Here is a 12,950-nt window from a genome sequence, read left to right as displayed (position 1 = left end):
TTACTGTGCCGAAGACGCCGGAACTGAACGGGCTGGCCGAGAGGATGAACCGGACCATAATGGAGAGGGTCCGGAGTATGCTGGCGCATGCGAAATTACCCAAGGGGTTTTGGGCTGAGGCAATGTCGACGGCGACATACGTGATAAACAGATCACCCTCAGTACCTTTGGACGGAGACACGCCGCAGAGAGTGTGGACCGGTAGGGAAGTATCCTACCGGCATCTGAAGGTGTTCGGGTGTCTCGCATATGTGCATGTGGCAAAGGACCGGAGAGGAAAGCTAGATCCAAAGACCCGGCCATGCATATTCCTCGGTTACGGCGACGACCAGTTCGGCTACCGAGTGTGGGACCCGGTCGACAAGAAGATATTCAAGAGTCGAGATATCATCTTCATGGAGGACAAGACACTCGCCGACTGGGAGTCGGAGAAGAAGATGAAGAGCTCCAAGTCGACCGGTGAGGATCAACTCTACGAGGAGCAGTCCCGACCGGCAAGGGACCGGTTAGCACTCGAGGATCCGGCCGAAGACGGTGAAGAAACAGAACCGGCCGAGGAAGATGAAACTGATACCGGAACCGGCCCCGATCCCGAAATGGATTCGGATGAAGAGGAAACGGAGGAGCCGGTTACCGAAGCTCCGGAACGGAGATATCCTCTAAGAGAGAGAAGGGCCCCCCGGAGATTTCCGGAACCAGAGCACGTGCTGCTAACCGACGAGGGGGAGCCGGAGAGTTTTGAAGAAGCAAAGCTCGACACCCATAGCCGCAGGTGGTTAAGTGCCATGCAGGAGGAGATGGATTCCCTGCATGAGAACCACACATACGAACTTGTGGAGTTGCCGAAAGGAAAGCGGGCACTTCGAAACAAGTGGGTGTTCAAGCTGAAACCGGGAGATGCCGGAAACCCCCCGAGATACAAAGCCAGGATCGTGGTGAAGGGGTTCCAGCAGAAGAAGGGCGTCGACTTCGACGAGATATTTGCCCCGGTAGTGAAGATGACCTCCATCCGGACGGTGCTGAGCATAGCGGCAAGCATGGACCTCGAGGTAGAACAGATGGACGTGAAGACGGCATTCCTTCACGGTGACCTCGAAGAAGAGATCTACATGCAGCAACCGGAAGGATTCGAGAAGAAAGGGAAGGAGCACCTAGTATGCCGGTTGAAGAAGAGCCTCTACAGACTGAAGCAGGCTCCCCGGCAATGGTACCGGAAGTTCGACTCTTTCATGACCGACGAAGGGTACCACAAAACGCAGTCCGATCACTGCGTGTTTGTGAAGAAGTTCGAAGGAGGAGATTCTCTAATACTCCTCCTGTACGTGGACGACATGTTGATCGTCGGACGGGACTAGGTCAAGATACGGATGCTGAAGAAAGCGCTTCACCGAACCTTCTCAATGAAGGACCTGGGTCCGGCGAGGCAAATACTAGGGATGCATATCATCCGGGACCGGAAGAAGAAGCAGTTGTGGCTGTCACAGGAGAAGTACGTGACAAAGGTGCTTCACCGGTTCAACATGTCGGAAGCAAGACCGGTCGGGTCAACCCTCCCGGCAAACTGCAAGTTGTCCAGCAAGCAAAGCCCCAAGACAAAGGCTGAGAAGGAGGACATGATGAAAGTACCATATGCCTCTGCCGTCGGAAGCTTGATGTACGCAATGGTGTGCACAAGACCGGACATAGGATATGCAGTCGGAGTGGTGAGCCGGTACATGAGCAATCCTGGCAAAGAGCACTGGAACGCGGTCAAGTGGATACTCCGATACCTGAAGGGCACGGCAAACGTGTGCCTCCGATTCGGCTCCGGTAAGCCCGAACTCGACGGCTTTACCGATTCGGATATGTCGGCTGATGCAGATACCAGCCGGTCCACATCAGGGTATGTGATGACGTATGTAGGGGGAGCTGTTTCGTGGCAGTCGAGGCTGCAGAAGACGGTTGCGTTGTCAACCACGGAGGCGGAGTACATGGCGGCTGTTGAAGCCGGCAAGGAAATAATATGGATGAAGGACTTCATTAGAGAGCTCGGTATCCGGCAGGAGGAGTACCGACTCTACTGCGACAGTCAGAGTGCCATCCACCTTGCAAAGAACGCGGCCTATCACTCCCGGACGAAGCACATCCAGCGAAGATATCACTGGATCCGGGAAAGGATAGAAGACAAGGAGTTCGTGCTGACGAAGATCCACACGGACGAGAACGGGTCGGATATGCTGACCAAGGTGCTCACACCCGACAAGCTGGAAGCATGCCGGAAGAGGGTCGGACTGGAAAGACATCCCATGCCGAAGTGAAGGGGGAGTTTGTTGGGATTACGGTCCCTCCGGATGGGATGGTCGGATGTCCGGGAATCGGGAATGAAGACCCCGGCTACGGAGCCGGATGACGAAGACCCCGGCTACGGAGCCGGATGACGAAGACCCCGCTACGGAGCCGGATGATGAAGACCCCGGCTACGGAGCCGGATGACGAATGTACCCGGACAGAGAGATCCGGATGCGGGGACATATTTGTGAATATGTTTGCCAAGGGCCCTCTAGGCTTTATTTGTAAATAGCCCGAAAGTCATATGTGTATAAATATGACTTAGGGCAAACAGTTTGTTGTTGTTGCTCATTTTTCGTTTTCCACTGAGAGGGAGCGAAGCGAGAACAGCCGAGAGAGAGAGAGAGAGAGAGAGAGAGAGAGAGAGAGAGAGACGAAGAGGTCGTTGCCTCTGTGTATTACCGCCGCCTGTGGCGAAGACAGTGAGCTCAAGGTTGTTGCCTTGTAGCTTCACCATTGTACATCTCTGTTTATAGTGATAGTTGGAGTTTGAGGACTCCCGTGGTTTTTCCCATTTAGGGTTTTCCACGTAAAACATCCTGTGTACTCTTCTCTCTATTGTCTTCGTGCATTTTGTATTTCCTGTTTTTCTGTGAGTTGATCCTATTCCTCGGTGGTGGCCGAGCACTGTTTTCAACAAATAGTGCTTTTGAAAAAATCTGAAAGTTTATCTCTCATGCGCACACAACATATAACATTCTCATAAATTCAGGAAATTGCAAGAATATATTCACTTGGCACCTCAAGTTCTTCCAGTCGCCTCCAAATATGCTCACGAGGTACCATATTGAAAGCTTTCTTGAAGTTTACAAAGCAACAATATAAACCTTTACCTCTAAGGAAACTTTCTATCGAGAATCATGACCAGCCACAACCGGCTTATCGTTCAAATGTTCGGGTGCAAGGAACGTAAAGTACGAAAACAGAAATAGCACAAGAGACAGAAACACATGATCTTAATGTGGAAACCCGAAATGGGAAAAACCACGCGGGTCCACAAACCCCGAGAAACAGAATCACTATGCTAAAAGGAGTACAACTAGAAGCTTCGAGGCAACGACCTCAAGATTCTACTTCGTCAACAGACGGCTACATAGTTACACACTCTCTCACTCTCACTCACTTACTGTTACGCAGTTACAGAGGCATGTCAACCTTCTAAGTAACCTTTTAACAATGACTCTTCATAATCATCATGATTGCCCTAAGTACTTATACTAGTACACCTTTTGGGTTATTTACAAATGTAGCCCATAAGGGCATATTTAGACTATTTACAAGTATAGTCTTCCGAGTTGGCTGTCTACACGATTTCGGTTTCTCATCAACTCGACTCTTCTCTTTCCATCCGGAGGGACCCATTTCCTAACACTTTCCTCCATTAATACTCGAAGGGTGACAAGGTGATCAATGGTGCTATCAACCATGATGGTTCGATAATTGTTTACATTATTTACATCTCCACCTTTATGTAAAGGTTTGATCCAATTTGTAGTCCAATTGTACGACATGCCACGTTGCAATGCATCATTAAACATATCATTTATCCATACATGTGATTCCTTTCCCGTCCATTTGAGCATTTCAGCCTTTATACATTGAAGACCGCTTGCCTTTCGGGAGGCCAATTTCTTAAGTCCTATGCATATATCTTCAATTGTAAAAAAGGGAGACATATGTGAAAGAGAACCATAACACATCATCTTTCTAGCAAGAGATAACTCATATAAATTCTTACAATGCATAGACAATTCGTGAAGAGTTAAGTCACCATAACTCTCAACACGTTTCCCCTTTAGATTTCCCCAAATTTTGGCACATGCATGTGCTTTCTCTTGCGTTTGGATAAATTGTTGAGTAACTTCCCATATTCTTCTCTTTCTTTGAATAAGCCTTTTATACTCATGCAAATGCTTTTGGTAATTCTCTTTATCCTTAACTACATCCAAAACCATAAGGCACTTTCGAGCTTCACGACATTCTTTATCAAACCGATTTTTCCTAAGTTTCTTGGTGCATTTCCAAGATGTGCGGTTGGTTGAAAAACATTTGTTTGTACAGGAGAGAATGACTTTCTTGAAAGCTTCCCATTTGCATTCTAGTGTGGCACCATGTTGTATCTTTGTCATTTGTAGCATATAATCAACCATCTTGGGATTCATGGGCTCTCGCTTAAGGTTCATGCTCAAGTGCGGTTGTTTATTATCTTCAATGGCCTTCTCACAATCAAACCTATGCATATATTTGAGATCAATACATAAAGGCCTATGATCGGATTTCGGTGTCCATTCACCAAGTGAGAATTTATGTATACGATCCAAAATACCTTCGGAAAGTAGCACATAGTCAATCACACTATTTCCATTGTGTTTTCTACATGTAAAAGCATTAGTGTTGGGCCATAAGGAAATACCATTTGCAATAAGCAATCTGGTACTATTGCACATTTGTAGGAGTAACTTCCCAAATTCGTCCGGATCTTTTACATCGTAAGAAGAGCGGCTATCCATTTGCATATCCTCTTGCATCCTTGAGATATGTGGCATGAAAGATTCTTATGAATCAAGTTGGAAACTTCTTGTACGAGCATCCATGTCACCAAAGACAATAACTTCTCCTTTGGATTTGAAATAAGCAATATCATCTTTTGGATTGGCAAAAGGTTTATCTTTATCCAAACAAGCATAAAAGTTAGAATCTTGATAAAGAATGTAACACCCAACTACAAAAGTGGGCAAATCATTAGGTGTTTCTATTTTGAGCAATATGTAGCATTTATGTTCATCATTTTTTTATGATTGACACATATTTCTCTATTTCCTTCTTAATCAAACATGTCACCCCTCTTTGTCCTCTTCTTTGTCTTGGATTTTTCTTCCATATCAAAGAGTGTACATTATAGTTTCCTAAACCTTGAATCCTTTGAGTATCATGCCCCCATGTTTCAACAAGAAGTGTGATATCCGAGTCATCGGTGAACTCTTCTATGCCAAATCTCGCATTCCATGGGTATCCATTGCAATTCCAAAAGCATAGTCGTAAAAGGTGTGGGTTAGTCTCAAAGAGAGACGCAGACAGAGAGAGATAAGGAACAAAGAGCTCTCTGTTCCTTCTGCCTTCCGAGAGAGACAGACTCCTGCCTTCCGAGAGAGACAGACAGAGAGATAAGGAACAAAGAGCTCTTTGTAGCTCTTTGTTCCTTCTGCTTTCGTGCTTCTTTTGTGTCATCAGATATATATATATATATATATATATATATATATATATATATATATATATATAGTCTATAGATATATATCTGTAGTAGTAAGGTTTGGAGCTATGGCGGGTGGGCCCGTGGACGAAGGATTTGCAGGCAAGGCTGCAGGAGCAGCAGTGTTGAGCGGCATCGCCTGGAGTATCTACAAATCTGCAGCCAAGTCGCTATCCCGGGATTCCCCTCTATCAAGCATCGCTGCAGTAGCCTCTTCTGCTGGTGCCTTGCAGATCTCCAAAGGGGACACTCTCTTCAGCATCTCTCAGAGATATGGCGTAAGTTCCTTTCTCTTCCTTCCTTCTTCTTCCTCAAGTTTCCAATCCAATCATTTCTATGGCTTCCTTTTTCTTCTTGCACCATGCGTGACTTCCTTTTGCATTTATTCTTCGTTTTTCTTCTCCTCCTTGATGCGTTTACCTTTGATGATTAAAACGATGCCTTTCCTTCTGAATTGTAGGTTTCCGTGGACGCTCTGAGAGTGGCCAATGGAATCGATGGTGATATCATCTATGCAGGAGAGACACTCGTTATACCTAACTGAGCATCTTTGTCATTCTCTGATGATTTCTCCATAATTTTTATCCTACAGAATTATCTGATTTTCTTGTTACTGAATCTGAAATGAAAACCACTCTTGGGTAAAGAAAAGAAAACAAACTTTTCTCGTAGTTAATTGGTTCGTATGCATCGAAATCAAAGAAATGATAACGTTCCCTTGCTGGACAAAAACTGAGTCATCCGCGTTTTTTCTGTCTGTTTGTTTCTGTATCGATTTCCATATAGCTACTGGGATCTACAAGAATGGTGAGACAAACGTGCACTTCAGAAGTAAGTTCTCAAGATCAACGGAGAATCTTAGAGATGTCATAGAGAAGATTATGGATAGATCTACGGTAGAAAACCAAAGCTTTGATGCAATGCATGTTTTAGAAGTCAGGGAAAAGAGGGCCTCTCAGCCCCATAGAACCTCAATTGGTTGCATGATGTTTCGATCAATCTTGAATATCTCATTTTGTTGCTATCTTAAGGTCTCAATTAGTGAAATGATTTTCCAGGGATCTGTAATATCTCAAACATGATGGTTTGTGTTCCGCATGAATCTCCTACAATAAACCATATTCTAATTCACCCCTTAAAATAAATAATGTGGTGTTAATAGTATGTCAATGCCAATTCATTGTCTTCTATGTCATCAGAAAACATGTTCATCATTCACCATCTTTTGTCACACATATGTCTGGTTCACATATGTCTGTTAGTTGTCTTTTATGTCTGATCTTCCCTAGTTCTGGCAAAATTGCATTGCCTGACTCTTAATTAATTCGCATATCACTTGACCCCATCAAGCTTGTACATAGAAATAATATAGTATTCAGACATAAAGTAATGGTGGTATTCAAGATCTCCTCTCCATTGGTGCTCTTTCTCTCTCATTTTTGTTCTAGGGTAGCTTGTGTGTGCAGTGAGGAGGTCATTATTATATGCATGATCCTAATGTCAGTTACTTCTTCCTAAGGGAGGTGTGCAAATTATGAAGTTCTCCAGTATTCAAAGAGTCATCCTTATTTGTGAAAGTTTAGCTTTGAGGTTCATGAAATTGGCTTGCTCAAACATTCAGGTATGTCTGAGGGTGTTGAATTCTTCTGTGCAAATTTTTGAACTATCTTTCTCTTCATGTTGCATGATATATATACATATCTGAAGTAGCCTCCAACATATATACTATCTTAAAAATCAAATAGCCTCCAACATATCTTGCCTGCAGTACATATTTATGAGCTACCAAAAATATAAGCATGAATTTCTGCCTTGTAAATAATTAAAGAGCGTTGGTGAAGTGATGGTCAAGCGGGACACGAATTAAATGGTTGCAACAAATTTGGTGAATTCCTTTTTTGTGTATGAGAAAGCAAGTACATAATTGCATGAAAATTAAAGTATTCGGTATTCAATCAAACCTCTATTATTGATGAAAATTCCCAGATTAAGCTTCTATTAGGATATGTTTTCTTTCTAAGTGGAAATATAAACAAATTGACAGATGTGCAATAAGCATATAATTTTGTCCTTAATTTTAATCTTTCAATTTGCAATACATACGCAAGCATTTCTTGGTAATTATCCCCTTCCAGCATAAATTAAGAAATTTATTTGCATTTATAAATTTATCACTGGCATGCTAAGCATTTTTATATATCCTAGTGTAACCGAAATCAATAAATTAATTAAATAAATAAATAGTTGATCATTTATGATCAATTTGTAAAACTTTCCAAGAATATTTGAAAGCCCTGTCCAGGTATACATACATGCATGCATTACGGCTGCGTCTGAAATAAATACAACAATTTGAAAGGGATTATATCTGCTTTGAATGTATGAAATGTTATGTAATAATCTCATTTTAACACGTAAATACATACCAGGTCTAAAAAAAGTGCATAAAGGGATTATCAAACATTTGGAAGTTCTAGGTCAGAGGCTCATTAATGAAAGGTATGGCCTTTAGAATCACAGTAGGCGATGACATTGATGAGACTAATGACCACAATGAAAGCGCAGTAAATAGGTAAGACAAAAGGTCAGGAACCCAAATTTGGTAGTCCTATTTTCTTGAGAGGGAATATATGTCATGATTGATTCTTTGTGCAATCAATTGCTCAAATTAAAAGCTCTAATGAGAAATGGTGTATGATCTGAGAGGAAGAGTGATGGCACACAACAAGAAAGACCAAGACGGAGCAGAGTCTAGTCCATAAACTTCTGGCAGACCAAGAATGAGAAATATATTGACCAGAGACATTATGATATGCTAGAAAAGAAGATATTTAGAACAGTGGCAACAGATATCTCCAAGAGAAAAAAGGATGTTTAGCACTATATAAATCTCATATCAGTTTAAAATCAAGCACTAAGTGAATTTCATATGAGTTTAAATCCATACTAAACATGCATGCACGGAGGAGATGGGCAGTGGGCAAGAGAATGTATAAGACAATACAATAATCGCCCATGAATATCAAGGATAATACCAACATTAGATGATCATAAGGTAATGCAACAAACCTAAGTTTTAGCAAATGGCATAAACTGTGTAATTAATTGGATCATTGGAACCTGCAATAAACAGACAACCTTGGGGTCTCTTGCAGAAGAGAAAATAGACTCATGAACTAAGACATGTAACCTGCTTCTGAGATATGCTCAAAGGACCACACCATGATGAAACATGTATGCATTGAAATTTGAGATATATGCACAGCTTTGCTGCCACATGAGGAAATTTCCAGGAAAATTTTAATGTCATGATAATAACAGGATTATGAAAATGAAACTACACCGAAGGCAAGATTTAAAAACTCTACATTATCACATAAGCCCCTCAATAGAGAATGGGAACATTTTTCATGATCGCTAAACTTCAGTACAATCCATGTCAGACGTGCTCAATCAGAAGAAGAACATAAAGAAAAACGATTAAGAAATAATTGACAAACTTATATATAGCTTGCATTAGAAGCATCTTAAAATGAACTTCTGTTACAACCGTAAAACGCACATGAAGACACTACTTCAGTGTATGTACATGGGTAAATAGTTAACTATCTCAGACAAATTAATAGAAACGTATCTTACTGGATGACATGCCATTTTAAGCAAATGTTCACAAAATACATTACAAGTTCTCTTACAGACAACTAAAATTAAAAATCCAATAAATTGGTCCAAAAACAATGAGGCATAAATATTCAGTATCTCCTTGCACAAGAAAAACCATGAATTAGGCAATAGCCGCACATTTTTTGAATCAGAGGAAAAACATGTGCAGTCCCCATGGATCCAATACAGTTCCCTGGAAACATTTTAATGAATTAAAGCATCTGAAGAAAATCAAAAGCTCACAGATCTAGTCCAGAATAACATCACAAGGTAAACCGGGGACAATCTACTGGTGAGAATAGATGCCTTTTCCAACAACCAACTGCTTCTCTAGATAGAGTTGATAACAATCTCCGTCTTAGGAAAACAGGATATAAGACCTACACATAATGTTTTCGCATTTGGGCAAGGATGACAGTTAATTAGTTGAATGCATATACAAGCCAAACCATAATCCGAATCAGGATTAGCTTCAAAAGGTTCCCACCAGTGAACAATGGAGTTAAAATGGAAAACATAATTTGCATGCATGTTACACAAATCCCCTATCATAACCTAAATCAATGGCAAAGTTAAATCAGTATCTCGCACTGGTAGTGTTGATACACCTTGCACCGGAAGACCTTCTGCGAGGTAATAAATCCTGGCAAGACCATGAACTCAACGGTTGGTGTAGAGGCATCGGAGCATCTCTCACAACCAGTGTGAGGAGGAAGAGCCACTGGTTCCAAATACACAGGATCGACCTCTTGACCTCGACCAACTCTGATTATTTGAACCGGAGGATTAGATGCATTAGCTAGTCTATGAAGAAGCCAAACCCATTTTGCTGCTCTTAAGAAAGCTTCCATGAACCTATCCCTCTCGGTTGTGCTTCTATATCCCATACTCCATGAGAACATAGCCATCACCTCCTCGCTCTTGTTGGCACAAAATGTATGAAAAGAGGGTTCATAAGCGGGATTGTTGGCATTCAAAGCATCCTCAGAATCTATATTTCTCATCCTCAAGTAATCTTGTAGCCTCGCCGCAGCTCGAAGAGTCGGGTCAAATATTTGAGTAAGTCCAGTCTCATCGAAGCTATCATTTTCAAAGCACCGGAAGAGAGCATTGTTAATCCGTGACTCCAGGGCATAGCTTGCGTGGACTTTCTTTAAGAAAACCGTGTTAGGCTCCATCTCTTGCAATGTTCGAATGAGAGAATATCCCGATAACACCATCTGTTGCATGAAAACTCGGCAGAAGAAGTTGATCTCAGATCGACATCGGAGGAGGGTTGCTTCGAAAAGAAGCATCATCGCCGTTTGAAAGTCTGGGTCGTTATTCCATATATCACTTCGTGAAGGGCTAGCTAGTTCCCAAGAAGGTGAAACCTCTCTACTAGATAGGCTATTCTTTTCTTTCTCTTCCATTGTTTCATCTTTCAATTCTTGCTCGCTTCGAATGCTAGCATTCCGAATCAACTGGCTAGCAATACGTGCCAAGTCCGGAACATGACCAAGCAGAGGATTCATTTCCATGCTATTCTTCTCAAGAAGGTCATGTTCTTGGCAAGTGATGAACCTTTGTTGCTCCATTTGCCATTCCCACATATCCCTAGTTTCTTGACTCTCGACAAGAGCCTCTTGCTGGATACGATTTTGTTCAAGGAGGGCAGCCGCAGGGAAGCTACGGAGACCAGGATGTGTAGAGAATGTCCGAGAATGTGGCCTGTTCTTGCACCAACAAGTGAAAAAGTTGACAATAAGGCCAACGGGGCTTCGAAACCTATGAGAGTTATGACCTCTTCTACTGGTATTGTATAGGAAGTCTTCGAGCTCCAGTGTGTTTTCTACATGCTCTCCTCTTGCGATCATAGAGTTGTGGGTATTGTTATATGGAAAAGACACAATTTCATCATGCATTCTCATCCTTCTACTGCTACTATTGCTTAAGCAACTTGCTTCGCAGTTGGGCGAAAGATCGACTGAAGATGCGCTACTACCCGAGCGCATGAGCCTAGGGGGTATGGCATATGAACCAGATATATTATCCGTGGACATGAAGTAGCTCGGAAGCCTCTCGGGCCACCCAACAAGGATTGAATGTTATTATATTAAAAACTTACATCATAATAGTCTTCTCTTTCTCTCTTTATACTAATCTTTATGCTACAAATAATAACTGCAAATCCCTAGCTTCACCAATCAAGATGTGCCCATCAACCACTTATTTTTAAAACATCAAGAGATGGCCTATCATACCCTCTAATTCCAGCAAAATCTACAAACGACTCATCCAACACTCTAGTTTCAGCATATTAAGAAATGTGCCCAGGAGACCCTAACATTAGTGTATCCACACATTACTCATCAAGCCCAGACAGAGTTCAGCATAAACAGGTGATCCATCAAACCCTAATCCACCTCTCTAGCACAGCACAAAACGACGCAAAAACGCTAAGCTTTTTAGCTGAGATTGAGAAGAATCCATATTTCACACAAAACCTAGAAATCTTTCTCTAGACAGAGATATGCTGCCTATACAGAAGAATCCATACCTGATGATGAAACCCTAAGAAGAAAAGTCAGAAGGGTGTGGATCGAAGCAAAATGGGGGAGTAGGAGAACTCACATCTGCAAAAGGACCCAATATAATATGGGTCCCTTGGGTGGGGGTGGGGGGGGATAAGTGTATTTACTTTTTAGGTTCCGAGGTTTTCCATAGCTCCAAATCCTAGCCTCAAGAGAGGAGAAATGAGAAATGGGAGTAAAATCAGGGGTGTACAGAAACAGACACACAGGCACAACAGGTACAGGTACAGATTGAGTGTCTGCAAGGAAGCAGAAAGCTAGGGTATGCTTTTTTGTTGTGGACAAATAAATAGACAAAAGAGACAAAAGGAAAAAGGGGGAAACCAAAAAACAGAGAGAGAGAGAAAGAGGTGGGTGTTTCTTCTTCTCAGACTTTTTTTGCTTTTTTGCTTTTACTCTGCATTCACTTGTCTGAGTTGTCTGTGTAGATTAGACTTGTGACTCTCTCTCTCTCTCACTTCACTCACTTGGAAGGCCCTCTTCCATTCTCATGACTCATCACCATCACACATGCATGCTTTTGTGATGAACCCCTAAACCCTAAACCCTAATCCGGCGTTCATATGACATGGTTTCTCTACATCCTTGTCGTGAATGAATTGCTCACGAAGCCTTTACAGTGTGATCGTAACCTGTCACCTTATTAACGGAAATAAATTGGCTTTACGATGATGGTGATGATGATGATGATGATGCTACTAAACTTGATTACAATATAAGAGCTCGAACTCGAGAAGCCCCAATTTTTACCAGAATTCATGCTCTAAACTTTGCTTCAAGGATGGGGGTGTGCAATTATAAGAGTAACTTAAATAATAATGAGTTATGAAGTGCGTGCCTTATTGGGGATTACAATAATGCAATTACGAGAACCCAATCACAAATATTGATATTCATTTGGTATAGTCTAGTATGTCTGGATTACGAGACAAGATGGAACTAGAACTTGAGAGGGTTATCCTCTTTGTGCATCACAAATGGCATCCCAACTCTTGCTGACAAGGTTGAGAACCATGTGACTTAAGAAGCCATATTTTTTACTACATTATTTGTTTTATTTGGAGTTGACCACAGATAGAATAAAAACTCAATAATGAACAAGAATGTAAGGATATTACAATAGCTGGATTACA

At 42.0% G+C, this 12,950-nt stretch overlaps 2 protein-coding genes across 2 annotated transcripts; one reads left to right on the top strand and one right to left on the bottom strand.

Moving 5' to 3' along the window:
- Positions 1-5,607: 5,607 nt before the first annotated feature.
- On the top strand, positions 5,608-6,313 carry LOC147852272 (uncharacterized). The gene is made up of 2 exons (XM_087334176.1): positions 5,608-5,859; positions 6,042-6,313. Exons 1-2 carry the CDS (start codon positions 5,650-5,652, stop codon positions 6,123-6,125), a joined length of 294 nt encoding a protein of 97 aa, XP_087190302.1. The 5' UTR covers positions 5,608-5,649; the 3' UTR covers positions 6,126-6,313.
- A 3,042-nt stretch (positions 6,314-9,355) lies between these two features.
- Positions 9,356-12,090, bottom strand: LOC147852271 (uncharacterized). The gene has a single exon (XM_087334159.1). The coding sequence runs from the start codon at positions 11,284-11,286 to the stop codon at positions 9,817-9,819; it is 1,470 nt and encodes a 489-aa protein (XP_087190285.1). The 5' UTR covers positions 11,287-12,090; the 3' UTR covers positions 9,356-9,816.
- Positions 12,091-12,950: the final 860 nt, after the last annotated feature.

The sequence above is a fragment of the Azolla caroliniana genome, unplaced genomic scaffold, assembly GCF_043228905.1.
Source record: "Azolla caroliniana isolate FFs.n. ecotype wild unplaced genomic scaffold, voAzoCaro1.0.p SCAF_18, whole genome shotgun sequence".
Classification (NCBI taxonomy): Eukaryota; Viridiplantae; Streptophyta; class Polypodiopsida; order Salviniales; family Salviniaceae; genus Azolla; species Azolla caroliniana.
This window is presented reverse-complemented; position numbering and strand designations above follow the sequence as displayed.